We start from the raw sequence: 17,951 nt of genomic DNA, 5'->3' as shown, positions 1-17,951 counted from the left end.
ATTATTTTAATAATCTTCTGCAGGTTATGCCATTCATAATAACCTTTTTAAAGTTGGTTCTGCCAAAAAAGGTTGATTATTTCGGTTGGCCATTTTGTAGCTCTTAAGAAATTTAGGATGTTAAAAATTACTGAGAACATAGGTTCTCTTCCATTGAACTAACATCAAGTGTTATAGAGTTTCACGAAAATATTTGTCTTATAAGTCTGGATCTGCCCTGGACTTATTGAAGCTTGGCCACATGGGCATTCTCGTTGCTCATCAAAATATATAATGAAGTCTCATCTTTTAACTAAACTTAAAGCTAAATCTAGATCAATGAATAGTTAAACATAAGCACATTTTAATTCGTATTTAAAAAAGAAGACTAAAAATATGTTTTATGCCTAGGGGTGCAAGAATATTTAGTGAATATGATTCCCTTTCATCAATAATTGATTTATAATATTAGAAGAAAAATATAAATTCTGAAAAAATGTATGTTCACAGAATGAAAGTGTAAAAAAATACATTTAATTAAAGAAAATTTATAATATTTAACCAAAAATTAAAACCATTATAGTACAAAGTTTTATGAGTGTTAAATAGAAAACGTTTTCTTTGTTTTTTACTAAAAATGTCACCTAAAGCCTAGCCTAAAAAGCAAAAAAAAATGCTAACAGTGAGCAGTTTAAAAACTCGTTTTCTACCGGTTTTTGAATTATTCAGGTTGCAATAATCTTCTAATTGAATATCGGGATTCTAAATTCAGTAACGTTCGAATGCATGGCTTTGTGTTAAATAAGAAATATATACTGAGAGAATTGAAATCTTTGTGAAAGAATACAGAATGTGTCACTTAGGAGAATTGATACTTGACGGGTTTGGGAAATAGAATGCAAAGAACAGTTGATAACGTAAACAAATGCTACGTTTCAACAACCAATCTGGATCGAGATAACCCATCGCGGAAAAGTGAAGTAATGACTGCCTATAAGAAAAATGCTTGGATTTACGATGAAATCATTACAAGTAAAGCAAGTCAATAAGTAATTTAAATGCGTGATAAAATTCGCATGTTAAAATGGAGTGATTTATGATGAATTCAGAAAAAGAAGCGCTTTATTATTAATTTAAATGTGAGAGTAGTAACTCGCATGTCTTAACATAAAGTAACGGAATGGTCAAAATCTCGTGAATAAGGGTAGCAATAACTCCCTTTAAGAAAAATACTTAGATTTACAATGGAGATGGAAGCAGTACAAATAAAGCGAGTCGATAAGTAATTATTTAAATGAGACATTAACAATTCGCATGTAATAATAACCACGTGGGAAAGCATCACAAAAACTGACGAAAAATGGTTGAAAATACCTTTGATTTACGATGGAATTGGCAAAGAAAAAAAAATATCGTGTCAGAAAAGTATTTATTTAAATGTGCGATTTGAAACTCGCGAGAGGTAGTAAAATTGCGGTATTTTACAAACCAGCAATAACTGCCTTTAAAAAAAAAAGATTTTTTTTTTCCATAGTTACAATGAAATCGGCCCAAATAAAGCACAGGCAAAAAGCCTGACTTGAGTCCAATTTTGCGCAAAAATCAGCTTTGTTCCAAAACAGTAAACAATTTTCGTTCTTCACCTAACTGTTGATTAATGCCTTTGGTTGGGTGTGTTTCTTCTCCATTAAATATAACATGCCAGGAAGTTATTACTAAAATAACAAGCTTCACTTGTTCAGCTTAAGCGTTAACGTCCAATATTTCAAAATTCATAGAAGGGGCACGAAAAATAAGTTAGGATGTGTCCTTTTTAACATACAATATTCTCCAACAAAAATCTTTTTCTTATACCCTTTTAATCACAACAAATAACACTTTTAATATTAGGTTAGAAAACCTTGTGTTTGTTATTGAAGATCAGATTATCTTGAGCTGTTAATTATTGAGTTAACTATTATCTATTCCATAATATATACATATTCTATGAAGTATAAGTTGAGTTCTAATTTATCAAGCAATTTAGCTGTCAACTACCTTAAGTGTAGGTTCTAATAATTTCTCTTATTTTTCAGAGTATAGTTGAACCTACTCTTAAGATTGATGGTAAAAAAGTTTAAAAAAATTTCTAAAGCTTTTATTTAACGTTCAGTAATTAAAAAAACTAAAAACTTGTATATAAAAACGACATATTGCACTTTATTACATCACTGGTACATTATTGCATTTAAGACATTCTTTGCATCACATAATTATAATATGAAAACAAATTTAAAAGAATACTGCTTGACAAGAGCTAAAATGTAAATAATAATTAACAATATATTGTCGGTAGAGTAATATATAATATAATGAAAATTCACTTAAAAAGTATTGGTATGCAATTGGACTCATAAATAAGTCAAATTAAATTTATAGGAAACTATTAGCAGTGTAATATATTTTTGTATTTTATTGACAAAAAATTCCTTGTGCTTAAAATATTCATATTATGCTATACAGGTCATGAAATTTATATATATTTTTGAAAAATCTATAGTCTATATAATCTATTCCTTTTTATGTAATAACTTTGATATTATTCGTAAATACGAATTGATTAGTTTATGAAAGCAAAATATAATTATTTCAATATTTTAGTTGCTAAGACTTTTTAAAAAAATATAGATCATGTTAATTATTGATTGTATTGCTTCGTATTAGGTAAAGCTGTATTGAAGGTTAAAGCAAAATGCTATTAAACTACGATAACATATTCACATGCTAAAAAGATAGAGGTTTTAAAATTTGATAATTTATTTATTTTAGAATTTAGCTCTCATCTACCAAAAATAAAATTTTAGTTCAGCATTTTACATTTTTAAACTCACCAGTATTGAATGAGTTAGGATTGATGCTTATATGTGAAAATTTTTTTATTCGATACAGAAGATTCTTTTTGATACGATATAATTACAAAGGGTTAGTTAAAAACATCGGAATAAAATAATAACACCGGGTCACTAGCATGCTTGGATACGAGTCACAAAATATCAAAAGAGTAATGTATGGTGAAAAATGTTTTGGCCTATTTTATTATATTACAATATTTTTAACATTCAGATTAGTGAAGAAACAGGCATTTTCAGTACAGCAGAATCTCACATAATAAAAAATGATCTGAAGCGATACTACTTCCTAACAATATATATAAAAGAAATAGAATCTTAAAAAAAAATTCACAATATAACCGAGATAAAACAACAGTTCGATGAGTAATACAATATTTTTTTTTTTCAAAGGAAGACAATATAGATTTTATTTAAGGGTGGACCATGCGAACTCCCACAAAATAAACTCTCATAATCTCAAATGCTAGAATTGCTTAAGTGTATAAAACAGGAATTTCCAACTGGCGGCCCGCAAAGCCTTTTTTTGTGGCCTGCGAACTAAAATATATTAATAACTAAAATATATTTTTGCGAACAATTTTCGTAAAAAATCTGTATGGGTTTAAAATACTTTTCTCGTTAATAAAAACCTAATTTCTTCGTTTCAGTGAAATTTAACATACTAACGGTGCAGGAAAATTTATTTCTCAGGTTTTGCATCAAGAAAACATTTATTCAAATACAAAAATAATCATGTATGTTGCTCTTTTTTATTTAGTTTTTTTTGTATTTTGTGAATATAATTTAGCATGTGCGTATCAGAAATTTTCTCGAAGAAATCCTCCGATTTAACTTTTTGAAACCACTCGTTTTGGACGAAAATATTAACACACACATTTGTAAATTTTAAATTTAAAACGTAAATATCTATTCTCCGGTGGTTGCAGCAGACAAACCTCAATTTTCTCATTGAACATTTTGTGGGCTACTACGTAAGTATTAATACCAACCTTTTTAAAGTTTTATATCTTAACAATTAGATATCTGTTGCACATTAATTGTTTAATACATAGGTGCACATTAAAGTTATTGTAGCTCAAATGTTTTAATATGCTATTAAATATTTTTAAAATCTACTTACTTTAATTTGTAATTCAATACTATTGTTTTGTACAACTTGGTAAAAATCTGACAATAATATTTAACGTTCCTTCAAGCATAAAAGAGTCCTACATAAAATTTTGATTAAGTTGCAGCCCGCCATTTGATTTGTGTTTTTAATTGTGGCCCTCGGCCTCATGTAAGTTGGAAACCCCTGGTATAAAACAATCATAAAAAAGTGTGATATAGATTAATTGGAACAAAAAAAAAAAACAGAATTACACTGCAATGTTATTCAAACGTGAGATTCATAATATATGCGAACAAAAATCTAAATAAAGTAACTGAAAAATTGCGACTCAGTGTTTGTAATTTGTTTATCTTGTGAATAAGATTGTCTGTACAATGTCAGAAAATGAGCAGCAAAAAACATGATTTGTACAAAAAAGTATTACGTAGTAAGCGAAAATTTTCAAATGTATGCATCTCTTTAGTGCATCAAAAAAAAATAAAAATAATAATTTATGAAATTTCTCACAATTATAATTTTAGACAGTACAAATTTTCGATAATCGGAAGCAACAGTCCCAATTAATGAGGCTCTACTGTATTTTTTTTTAAAATTTTGCTTGATGATTTAATTTCTTGGACCAAGTTTTTTTCACCACACATTACTAATTTATAATAACAATAGAATAAGTCTATAACAAAGAAAACAAAATTGCATTGATGTGCGAGATTCAAACTTGGACGCTTGTAGAATTGCAACATAGAACAATTTTTCTTGGTTTCCTCTCACACTTAACAAATTCAACAGTTTATTTTCCTTTAGAAACAGTTTTCCTAAATTAAATAAATGCATAAATATAATTTTATAAGAGCTTAAAAATTTATTTTTGTAAATTATCAGTGAGAAGTCAACAACTTACTTAGAGGATGAAGTTGGAATTTTACTTTCCGTGTTAAAGCTGTTAGTAGTGGATCTTTTGAGAATTTCTATAAAAAACAATTAATGCACTTAGAAATGCTAAAAGTGAAAGATCTTTTTCAAATGTTAAAAATATAAATATGTACACACCTTAAATAGCACTTAAATAATGAGATAGTACTTTTAAAATAAATAAAAACAGAATTTTCATCCACTGATATTAAAGTGTTTTCATTGTGTTGTTTACTTAAATCGTATTGTTTACTTAATCGTATTGTTATTGCTTACTTAAATTGTATTGTTTACTTAAATTTGAGGATTTCAACTCTGAATTTAGTGTAAGAAGTATATTACAAGTTAGTAATGAAAATTAGCTTCTCTTACTCACAAATTTTTTTGAATTTTATTATAAGCTTCGATTTAAAATTTATAAGTAAAATAATCTTGATATAAAAGTGGATTTATAAATTATTAGAAGATTAGATAAAAACTGCTACTCTATACTCTTCTATGAATGTACATGGGAGGAAAGAACAAAATATTCATAAAATAAATTTTATAAAACTTCATTCTAAAATAATTAAGTAGATATTTGAAAAGCATACAAAATGGGCTAGAAACATGTAGCTTTATTATTAAGCATCTAACTATTGTTTTGCTTCATTACTGCCGGCTGAGAATCGGAAGTTAATTGTATTTAAAATATTTTGGTGCAACTGTTTGCTAAAGTTGGCTTATTTTATATTTGTTTATAAAATCTTTCATTTTAAAACTAATTAATTAGTAGGAAAAATATTGAATAAGCTGTTGTTGTTGTTACTTATTCCACCTGGCTCAGAACAAGAAAGTCCAGAACACCGTTTAATCAGGTGTAGCCTGGTGCACATTGCATTGAAGGAGAAGTGTGCAGCTTCTGTTGGTACTAGAACCGTGGACGAACGAGGGAAGAAGACTGACTTTGTTTGTTGCCTTTGTGCTTTAGCTGGGTACAGTGGAATGGCCTTCACACCTTGGGTGACCCTACCAGGAGTATAAAGCTCCGGACGTACTTCACCCATTCCACCCAGGGCCACCACCCCCGCCATGAAGTTTAGACAAAGAATAAAATTTTTCGAATTTCTCTGGATATTTCTAGTCAATCAAAACTGCAAGCAAAATCTTGATTAATAGTTTTGCATTAAATAATAGGAAATTCTAGGGAAATGAATGTTACTTTGAATGTCCCAATATTTTGAATCATCAGCATTTAAATTACACAGAGTCCACTGTATTATATGAAATTTCATTATAATAATAACTAAATTTTGTATAATTCAGTGGATTCTCTTTAATTCGAATGTTGATAATACAAAATATTGGCTAATTTAAGGGAACACTAATTCTCCTAGAGTTTCCAATTATTAATGCAAAATACTTCAAATCAAACATTTAAAAAAGTTTTTTTTTGGGGAGGGGGGTTTGGGTTCTATTAACTAATTTAGGTTGAGTTTACTATAAAAACTTAAATAATTTCATTGTTATACCTGGAGATGGTGAAAGTGATCCTTTAGATCTTCGTCTTATTTCTATAACTTTCAGTGGTGATGAGGGAGAAATTTGGCTTATTTTGGATGAATGATTTCTAAGTTTGACGGGAGATTCTTTAACATGAGGTGATGAAGAATTATTACTTAAAACCTTTTTTTCAGAACTGGTTAAAGGTTTATTGCAATTTTTTTCTGAAGGACTGATTAAAGGTTTATTGCAATTTGTTTCCAAAGGACTGATTAAAGGTTTATTGCAATTTTTTTCTGAAGGACTGATTAAAGGCTTATTGTTGTGCTTTTCGGACGATATTTCTTTGTTGCTTATATCTGAGAGACGTCTAGGAGGCATTGGTGATGGGCATCTGTCAAGTGAATGCTTTGGTATGAAAGATGAACGTTTTTGTCGAGGCCACGTCCTTTGTTTTTGTGCTGGACTGTGGGGTCTGTAAAATAAAATCAATAGTATACCTTTAGTGCAATTAAATTCTTGATAGCGAATTCTTATTGATTTAAAATATGAGAGATGTTTTGCGAAATACACAAACAAATTAAAAAGTAGTAGCCCAGCAGGAGAAAAATGATTTATGGCAAATCATAATTCCAGACTTTCTGATTTAACTGCACAGTAAATTAGTCATTAATACATTTACTCAGAAATAGTTAGAAATACATAACTCAGAAATGCTGTCATAATAAAAGTGCTGATAGAAAGAAAAGCTAATAAAAATATCAAAAGAGAAACAAAACAAAAAAAAATTTTCAGTTCTAAAATATGACTTTAACGTTGAGAATCACAGTTTTCTATGTTACTAGTTATTTGTCCCATACAAGAAAACATGCTTTCTTTAAAGTTAAAAAAGAAAAATAAGCAAAAATATTTTTAAAAAAAGAGTTCTCGTTTTTTAAGACATGGAGTGTGAAAAAAATGATGAAATTGACTTGCATGAATATAATTAGAAAGAAAGAAAGAGAATCAGCATTACAAAACTCATGGTACAGTATAACGTAATTTAGTTTAAATTCTTCATAGTTCGCTTTTCCACATGTTTTTCAAAACCTAAGTTAACAAGTTTTAGAACTTAACAATTATGCGTTAAAACTAATAATGAATAGTAAAAAACATTATTTTATACAATTCTTTATTGAATCTTGTAAAATTTCCCCCAAAAAAGCTTTGCCAAAATTTTTTTTCTCCAAATCCTCAGTTGAACATTCGGCAAAAGAGCCGAATAGTGGCCGAACATTCGTTACATCCCTAGTTAGTTATAAATTATGAATGTAAGGTAAACCTAGGCTTAACTGGTTAAAGGTAGGATTACCAATTTAAATTGTTTCAAGCCTGAAGAATATCTTGCACTTTTACATTTAATTGGCTAAAACAAGATCTAACCAATCTTGTTTGGTTTAGAAGTTACGTTATACATGCTGAAAAATAAAATATTACTCGATAATACATCACTAATCAATGTCTGGTAATAATGCCTTTGTACAACATTAGGATTTATTAGGTAGATGTTTTATTCAAATTTAATAATGATGTATATAATAATCTGTACTGTATTTGATAGTGACTTTGGTTTTAATCAACTAGGATCTGTGAGATCCAATTTTAGCAAGTTAAATGTTAGAGATTCTTAAGTCTCAACCAATTAGGATCAGTAATTCTCAATTTTATACTCTATTCGAATTCTTGCTTAATACTTGATACATGTGTTATAGATATAAAAATTTTTTGAAATACACTTATTACCTATGCTTTGGAATGTTGTCTTTGGCTGAAGAACTTTTAAGTACATTGGCATTGGGTGACAATGATCTTGTAGTATCTTTATTATTAATTACTGGTATAAGTAAGTCAGTAGATAATGCAGGACTAGAAATGCGTCTTTCTTTTTTAAGAACTGCAAGACATTTTATAAATTAATAAATTAAAAAAATAAATAAATAGACAATTTCACTCAATAAATGCACACATTTTTCTACATTAACATTTTTGATAAAAAAAAAAAAACTTTTGAAATTGAAAAATTATATATAGTTTTGGTATACATTTGGTTACATAACCATACCATAACACTCATTTTTAAATGCTTAATTTTAGAGCTTAATTGCCAAGGAAAAACAGTCATTTCATTAGTTGAGGATATGGTTAGAGTTAAGTTTAAAGGCAGCTTAAAAAACTAAGGCAGCTTAGAAAACATTAAAAAACTTAAGAATTTCAAAATTAAATTTTCTTTTGAGCGCGCTTCTGACAGTAATGCACGACTTCAATGCACAGTTATTGGAACAGCTTATCATACAGCATTCAAATATTGCAAAACATTCAGAAAGCGTGTCATTTCACTCAACAGCTATAATCCACGACTTGCGAAATACTCCAATCTTAGCATTTGGATATTTTGCGTGTGATAACAGGATGTTTCATCTTGGCTAGCTCCCTCTATTCATTCCCACACCAACTGATTTTAAAAATAAAAATTTTGGGAACAAAGGACGATATAGGAATGAAACAAATAGTAAAGACGGCATATATTTTATGCAATAATTTAGGAATTTAGTTACAAAAGTTGCTAACAGATGCTCCTGTATGATGCACAGAGTCCTCGTAAAGGATACAAATGTATGAAACTATAGCTAATCAGTGATATTCCAGTGCTAAAAAAACGCAATATTCAATTGAATATAAGGTTCAAACCTCCTTAACTGGTAGAAAATGCTCCTATCACTGTTTAACGCTAGAAGTAATCGGTTTGGTGATTGGTGGTTAGCTAGGTCATCAGATTTTAAATTTTGAAATTGGACAATACTCCGTTGGACACCTTGTGTATACTACAAATATTTTGCAACTAACAATGAACTGAAACATATAAGCGACATTCTAAACCGTGCACTAAAGAATTTTTCATAACAGGAAAGGATAAAAGAATGGAAACTCTTAACAGGGAGCACATTTTTTAATTTTCTCTTTTAATCTATGTCTATTAGTGCAAATAAGGTTACTTCAAAATTTCCTGTTTTCCTGTGCTACTCTATGTTTGAATTCTAATAACACAAAATATTTAAAGTTTAATAAAAAAAATATGGATGTGGTAATGCATCATAATATTTGAAATAAATGTATGTAATTAAGATTACAAACTTCTTAGGGATTTAGGTTGACTAGATAAGGGCACTTTTTCAAGTACTTCCTTTGGAGAAGATTTTGGTTTTGATTGCTTTGGAAGCGTACCACCTAAAGAAGTAATAAAATCTGTTTTAAAATTACACATAATAATATATGTACAATTCCACTAACAAGCACTCATTTTTCAACATAAAATAATTAAATTAAGCTTTATTATTAAGAGCAAAAATTTAGCCATTTATGCTACATGTTTCAGATTTAGTTAATTATTAAACAATACAAATGCAAAAAAATATAACATGGCTAATTGTAAGTTTTTTTAAATTTTTTTTTTTAATAAAGACTCTTTAAATTTTCCCTTTTTTATATTATTTAGGGAAACAATTAACTAAAAGAACACAGACAGATTAGCAATATATCATATCTAATTTATGACAATGGACTAAACATTTAAATTAAAAAAAAAGTAATCCCATGATTCATAAATGAAATTTTACAAAATAAAAAAATGTTGTCTTCAAAATTACTAAAGTGTTAATCTTGTAAATTGAAAATTAAACTGTAAATATAGTAATGGTAAGATACAGGCAATTTATTTGTTGATTCTTACAATAAAAATGATTTATTTGAGTAATAATTAATGTTGTAGAATGAATAACAAAAATATAAATTGATGGCAAATATCATGCAATTCTTATTTATTAAGCTGAAATACATAGTATAAGTCAAAATCAGTGTAATTACTCAGAGAGAAAAATATACTAATATCTTTCTTAGAAGAATCTTAATTCCTCATTACCACTACAATATTTTCATGAAAGCATAGTTACCTATATAATTTGGATGGCATGAAATAGTTATAACTATATTTATAACTTTAAAAGAAAACATGATTGTGCTTCACTCACTGTTGTACAGTGTACTGAGAAAATTAACAGATAGCATCTACAATTTCTTTTTTTTAATTTTTTATTACATGACTTGTCCAATATCATTTCTTATAATTAAACTCTTTCATGTTTTCAGAAAAATTGTTCAGTTTTTTCAGATTCTTTTTACAATTTATTAATCAAAATTTTCAGCATTATAAAATATTTTAAACATAATATATGAGTGCAATAAAATATAAATAAATTAGATACGTGTAAGGAAAAAAAATTCAAACAAAATATATTTCAATACAATATTATCAATTGGAAATTTTTGGTTCAATAAAGAAAAAAATAACTATAAAATTTTCTATTGTAAAACAATTGGGTTGTTTTACAAAATTTTCCCTTGTTGAAAAATTGGAAGGGAAAATTATTACCGCAGAAATTTTTTTTACAAGAAAGAAGAACAAGCATCACCTAGATGGACAAAAGTGAAAAAAATATTTTCTGTCATGTTAAAAGAAAAATAATATTTCTCTTACATTAAATATAACATGAACGTCTGGTCATTTGTCAATTTACTTATTTATTAGTTAGAACTCCTTAAGTTCTATCAATATATTTAGTCTTATAAACATATTTTATTTCAATTTGTTTTAATTTTCCTTATTTTCAACATAACTTAATACTAATTTATTCAAGAATTGAATAAAATCAAAGGATTTTTTTTTCTTCGTTGATGAAAAAAATTATAAAAATTTTTTACAATATACAAACTTCAGTTTCTAAAAATATTTTGAAAAAAGTATTGTTATGAAAAAAAGCACTAGAATTTTGCTGGAAATTTCCAAACAAAAAAGAACTGTGTTCTGGGAAAATATGAAACTCTGAGAATTTTCTGCACTCTTGTCAAATACTATGAATTTTTTTAAACAAATAGATAAACCTTTACATAAAAGCAGTCTTACTTTTTCTAACAGGAATTTTTCCGGCTTTATTTACAGCTCCTATAGAAAGCAAGGTTTGAGGTAGAGTATTTTCTTGCATACATTTTGAGTTGAATTCCTAAAAAAGGAAGGAAAAATTAAACTTATTGAATTATATATAAAAAAAACCTGTGTTTGTATTATTTCTTAAAAAATATATGTTAGTAGTTTTTAAAATAATTTGGTTTATTTCCTCACTATTATTGCCATACTGTTAATTGAAGGATTATTGCTGTTTTTCATAATTGAAACAGTAACTTGGAATAAACTGTTCTAAATTTTGAAATTGCAAAGTAAAATACAATTATCCAGTATTATAATTTTTTTATTTATTTATTATCATTTTTTTGTTTTTTGCTGGGATATAAAATTATTCAATGAAGCCTGTTTTTAAATCCAATTGGTGCAATATTTATATGCTTTCCTCAGCACATGAAATGAGAATGCTTCCTTTCAAATAAGTTTATGGCAATTTTGAAAACAAGCTAGGCAGAAATGAGAAATTGAAAGGGTGATACTTTATAAATCTAACAATATCATGTTCAAACAAAATATTACAGGATCTTGAAATAGAAAATTGTTACTTTCTATACATAATTTTTTCCGATGCATATAAAAATATTAATGATTTACAATCATCTAGAAAATTTCATAATTACCTAAAAGTCACTCTCCTTTGCCTGACTAAAACTTATTAAATTTATTTAAAAAATTTTCTGCCAACATTTCAATAATTAAGTAGTGTTATTAAACTATATTTGAAGGTGTAAAATAATATTTTTTGAATCTATTCAATTTATTATGTTGCAACGTTTGAAAGTTTGTCCAAAGGTTTTCATGCCACTCTCCTGGCCCAGAGAATTTTTTCATTATTTAAAAAAAAAAAAATGTATAATTTCATAGCTGTCAATTTGTCAAAAACAAAAATAGGAACACAAAGCATAATAAGCCACCAATTAAAATTTTCATAAATGAACAGTAGTTAACACATTTTTTTATACATATTACAGATTGATACAAAAGTGACAGCTAGACAGCTTTTTAGCATTTGATTATCTTTGAAACAAATCACGTGAATATGAAGTGCGATGTTTGATTTTTAAATCAGGTGAATATTAATCACGATACATAGTTTTTAAGATAGGGACACATTCAAAATGTATGAATTATTCTTAGCATATTGATAAAGAAGACAGACTCAAGACGACAGTCACACTATATCAGAATATGGATGAATTCATTTCTGTAACCAGTTTTGTTACGTTTTATTCAACCCGAAAAAATGCTTCGTAAACGAAGTGGGTTTTAGTTACAAAATAAACATATATAAAATTTAAAACAGAATAAAATACAAACTCCACTCACTGAAATATTTATATTTCACTTATTCTCACATTCAAATGTGCCTTAAAATTTTTAACCTTTTTTAAAATTAATTAATGCACTAATGCATTGATGAACATATACGTGTAAACATCAATTGCAAAGTGTGACACTTAAATTGCAAAAATATGAATTGCGATGTTTGATTTTAAAATAGCAAGAATAGGAAACACGTTATTGGATTTTTAAATCCTGATGAGTAATTTATTAATCTTTTGAATCACAACATGCAGTATTTAAAACAAATCATCTTGAATGGAATTTGTAATTTAAAATTGCATGAATACCAATCATAATGTACAATTTTCAAATAACAGGAATATGAAACACAAAGTGTGATTTTAAAATCGCATGAATACGATTCACAATATGTAATTCTTAAATTAGGAGATTACAAATTGCATTGTGAGCTTTTTTAAATCGCATGAATACAAATTACGATGAGATTTTTAAATCACATAAATATGAAACATGATGTGCAATTTCAAATCATATGAAAACCAATAATTTGGTTTAATTTTTAAATTATGCAATTACAAATGCATACCCTCCAACTGCTACGGAATTTCCGTAGTTTCAGAAATCTTCTTTTCAGACGGTAGCAAAATTAATGTCTTTATTTTTAAAAAAAAATTTATTTTAGCGTAACTTGTCCACTATTACTTATAAAAGTGCAGGCCATATGGCTGGATTCTTATGTTCTGATAAAAGTTTTATGAGAGATCCATTTGCTTTAAAAATTTCTACTTTGGATCGCTACCACTAGAAAGAATTATTTTCAAAATCCTCATAAGTTGGAGGGTATGCAAATGTGATGTTTAATTGTTAAATTGCTTGAATATGAATCGCGATAAAGAATTTTTAAATCACTTTTAATCACAATTTTTAAACTACCAAAGGATTTATGTCATTTGATTTGTAAACTATTATCAGGAAAGTATTAAAAAATTAGAATCTAAACTAGAATTATAAGAAGGAAAAAGGTCCTTTTTAGCTTCATACCATATCACTTAAGTCACAAAAAAGTTGTTTTTAGAAAAATATCTTGAAAATGAAGAACTTGTTCTTTATACAAACATTGAATCTTACAAGCTATGATAGATATTGAACCGAATTCAGAATCTTTTTATTATTAACACGCAAAGAGGAATAAATTTTATACAATCAAAATAATATTTTTGATTAAAGTTTATAATAAAATGCATTCACCATTTCTAATTGCCTTCTTTCTTCTTCTTCCTTAAGTCTATCTTCTATATCTAAAGCGATTTCTATGCAAGAGGAACGTCTGGAAATCTAATATACAAAATTTTATTTTTATCAGCTCGAAATTTACTCAGAAAAATATTACAAATATAATACATATACTTGGCATATTAAGTTGCAAGTTTGACATTTATAATACAGAAAACAGTGTATACTTGAACAACATACAATACTAAACACAGCATTAACAGCAATATTCTATGGCATTTAGGAAAATCCTTTCTCTTCATAAATGAAATATTTTGTAACAATTGAGAAATAAGTCATGTGAGACAATAAAGAAAATTTCCATGAATGGTGGGTTTTTAGATTTAGTTTTTTTCTGTAGATCAGATAACATTCTATTCTCTCACAATCAAAAAGAGTAAATATTATGTATTATTATTTTCCTACGTTGTTCAAATCTAATTTTAAAATGAGATAACTTTCTCCTGTATGGAATCAACTGACAAATACAATTAAAAAAAAACAACAACAACAATAAATCGAATAACAGGCATCAATCCCTAAATCAATAAATCGAATAACAGGCATCAATCATAAAAAAATCAATCCCTCAACAGATAGTTGTGGTCAAAGTGTGCCAAGGAGTATAAAGCTCAGAGTCTTTAGTTTCAAAATTGTGGTGCCCTTCCATAACTTTGAGACAATAAGCATGATTACGCATGTCCAAGAAAGATCAAAATTACTGAAGTTTAAGAAAGCTGGTTCAAGTAATCAAAAGGTGGTTTGGCTTCAACCAGCATAACAATAATAATAATACATATCTCAAATAGTCAGTGGAAATAGGACCTCAACAACAGTGAAATTTCAGTGCCTTACTATGCCATCACAATTTATATGGCTTTGATGCAAAATGTAATTCTTTAATTAATTTTGTAATACTTCATTTTTGCACATAAAGTCATTTTAAAGCAGGGCTTATATGTTTTTCTTGATTAAAAACTATTTTTTGTAAATGCAAAGAAAATGTACAAGAAAGAAATTTTACATTTGGTAGATAGTAAACATAATAACAGGTAACTTACTGGTTCAGCTGTCACTTCGATTTTGTCAAGTTCTTCAATGGCCTATTGAGACAAAAAGAATGATAATTCAAGTATTAGTAAAAGGGTTATACTTAAAACGTTCGTTCAATTATATCAAAACAAGTAGAGGTATTTATATAGTTTAAATAACCAACTTATATAATGTGTTTTATCTAATACAGTCAAATTTGAAACCAAAGTGACCAGATAAAAAAGTTGAAATACCTAAATATTCGAACTACATATATTTTTAGAAGTAGGAGAGATAAAACTTTACAGCTATGTGCTTTTCTGATGATATTGTACTCTTAAGTAGATGTAGATAATCAGTAATTTCAGAAAAAAGTTTTAAAATAAGGACAATTAGAATGGAAATTTATTAATAATTGCACTTGTGTATGTAAAAGATTTAAAATATAAAATAAAATATAGTTTCCTGAATAAAAATACAAAAATCAACAATTAAGGATTTTAAAAATTGTCAAAAATTGGCTGAATTCAAATTTGATGTAAATTATTTAATTACCACAAAGCTTCTTTTAAAAATATTTTATTTTAGATTTACTTAGTTAAAAGTCACAAAAGATAAGATTTATTTTTGAATTTTAAAGCAACAAATACGGCACAAAATTTTAAACTGATGAAAATAATAGTTAATAGAAATGTAATATTTTATAACTAATATGAGGAATAATTAAAAAATTATTGGAATAAATACTTAATTGACAAATATATAAATACAAACATACTTTGCTAACAGAAAAAGAGACATCTTTGTCACTTTCATCTGTCATTAATCTTTTGACACATGATTCTAATTCTTGAAGAAGAGAGCTATCTTTTGGCAGCTTAATTAAACTCTTTAAGCGAGGAAGAATTGCACATAAACGCAGGCGTATGTTAGGCACAGGATCAGCTAATATCAGAAAAAATATAATGATTTATGAAAGAATGGCAATGAGTAAATATTTAAATTAGAAACAAAAATGTAGCTTTACTAGCCTGTTTAGAATCTTGACAAATGAACAAATTACAGCAGTTTATAAGCGATATATAAAATCATTATATATCGCTTATAACTGTATTAATGCATGCTAAAAAGTCATTAAATTTTAAAATTCACAAAATTTAACCATGTTTTTTATATGCGAATTAAATGCTAAAACTGATTCAATTATTCCATATTTACTAAATGCTAAAATTGAAGATAAATTATGTTAAAAATAAACATTAATTACGGAGAACATTAAAGCTTTAATAATAAATACATTTTTGTCTAATGTATTTTATTTAAAAGTGACATACATATTTGTACTAAAGAAAATGATTAGAAATTATTATTTGTTACAAATATCAAAAACTAGTATGAAACCTTTTTATCAATAAAATGGAAAATACTAATAAAAAATAGCTTATCTGTAATGTTAAAAGGACACTTTGGGTACTAGATGGTTCTTCTTGTTAAAAGTTTCGAATTTTTTGAAGAAAAAAAAAATGTTATTCTGAGCGATTTGACACCAAGTATAAGATAATATTAAAAAAACTTCCAAAGTTACAGCAAAAATAGTGAAAACCACTTATTGAAAACAGAAAATAATACATCCATTTTTAAAATTGATATCACAAGTATTTTATTTAATTTTATTCATAGTTTTACCTTAAAATCTGTTTTTTCTCCTTGCATGCAAGATTTCTTGAATTTGAATATAGCATGCTGCTTAAATTCACACTAGCACTTGAATATTAGTGAATATTTTATATCTTTTTTGTCATTTTTTTTATAATAAAAGACATTTTTTTCTAAATTAACAAAACAATTTTTTAAAAAATGTTTTGAGCTAGTTTTCAATTTTGAGTTAGTCAACTGCCTATTAAAAGATGTTTCAAGTTCATAATGTGATTATTATAATTTTAATCGTGTGAGCAAGACATCATAGTATCCTTTTTTTTCTTTTCAAATTTTAGCTCTAAAAGAGAATTAAATCATAAAAGTTTTTTGCATTGTTTCAAAAAGAAAAAGAAACAAAACATTAGCAGTTAAATAATATCTATGCTTTTGTTAAACTCCAGTAAAAAATCAGAATCCCAAGTAAAATTTTACATAAATTATAGAAAGAAAATAAAAAGTTGAACATTGATGCTTTCTTGATAAAATCAAAACCACATAAACCCCTTAAATAAATATTTTACACATATTAAAGCTTTACTGTATTTACCTGATAAATTGAGCACTGGTTTGAAAAAATAGGTTTTAAAAAATGCCTTAGAAAATAATTCTATTACAAGCTCGCACACTTTTATGAACAGCATTCTTTTATGACAACTTCTGCCATAGCATAAATCTGAAAAACAATTTAATAACTTGCAATTACAAAACTTAAAAACATCATCATAACAGATCATTATAACAGATCATCATAACAGATAATAATAGGTTATCATAACAGATATTTTAAAAGCTGAACAATGACTTTCTCAGGATTAATTTTCTTTCTTTTACATAATTAGCTAAATTGAATAAATTAACTTAAGCTAATTAAACCCCTTACAAACATGATGCATATATTTTTGAATAATAATGATAAAAACATATCATTTAAAAAAAAATTAAACAGTTATTTAATTAGTAGCACTTTACTAAAAAGTTTTTATTTTTAAGAATATATAGTTTGTAATTCGATTAAAACGCAAGTGCAATTTTAAATGCAAAGTTAAATTTAAAAAGAAAACAACTTTTTAAATAATTGAAATGGAAAAACAATTTTTATACTCAAAATCTAACTGTAATATAAATAAATACCTGACTAAAAAGTGTTTTAAACAATTAAAAATTGTTAGATACACATAATTAGAAGTCTGATTAAAGAAGTTGCATTAAATTTCATTTC

At 26.8% G+C, this 17,951-nt stretch overlaps 1 protein-coding gene across 4 annotated transcripts in view; it reads right to left on the bottom strand.

Annotated features, from left to right (window-relative positions):
- Positions 1 to 2,151: 2,151 nt before the first annotated feature.
- LOC107452837 (serine/threonine-protein phosphatase 4 regulatory subunit 4) overlaps positions 2,152 to 17,951 on the bottom strand; it is a 42,228-nt gene continuing 26,428 nt past the window's right edge. For all 4 annotated transcript variants that reach the window (XM_071184960.1, XM_043047252.2, XM_043047250.2 and 1 more), the window contains exons 17-26: positions 17,280 to 17,405; positions 15,813 to 15,979; positions 15,064 to 15,105; positions 13,979 to 14,065; positions 11,369 to 11,465; positions 9,544 to 9,636; positions 8,155 to 8,305; positions 6,402 to 6,847; positions 4,880 to 4,946; positions 2,152 to 4,793 (exon numbers count right to left, since the gene is read on the bottom strand). In XM_071184960.1, coding sequence (XP_071041061.1) covers positions 4,769 to 4,793; positions 4,880 to 4,946; positions 6,402 to 6,847; positions 8,155 to 8,305; positions 9,544 to 9,636; positions 11,369 to 11,465; positions 13,979 to 14,065; positions 15,064 to 15,105; positions 15,813 to 15,979; positions 17,280 to 17,405 — 1,301 coding nt within the window. In that variant the 3' untranslated portion in view covers positions 2,152 to 4,768. The remainder of the gene's footprint in view (positions 4,794 to 4,879; positions 4,947 to 6,401; positions 6,848 to 8,154; positions 8,306 to 9,543; positions 9,637 to 11,368; positions 11,466 to 13,978; positions 14,066 to 15,063; positions 15,106 to 15,812; positions 15,980 to 17,279; positions 17,406 to 17,951) is intronic.

Source organism: Parasteatoda tepidariorum, chromosome 9 (assembly GCF_043381705.1).
Source record: "Parasteatoda tepidariorum isolate YZ-2023 chromosome 9, CAS_Ptep_4.0, whole genome shotgun sequence".
Lineage (NCBI taxonomy): Eukaryota > Metazoa > Arthropoda > Arachnida > Araneae > Theridiidae > Parasteatoda > Parasteatoda tepidariorum.
This window is presented reverse-complemented; position numbering and strand designations above follow the sequence as displayed.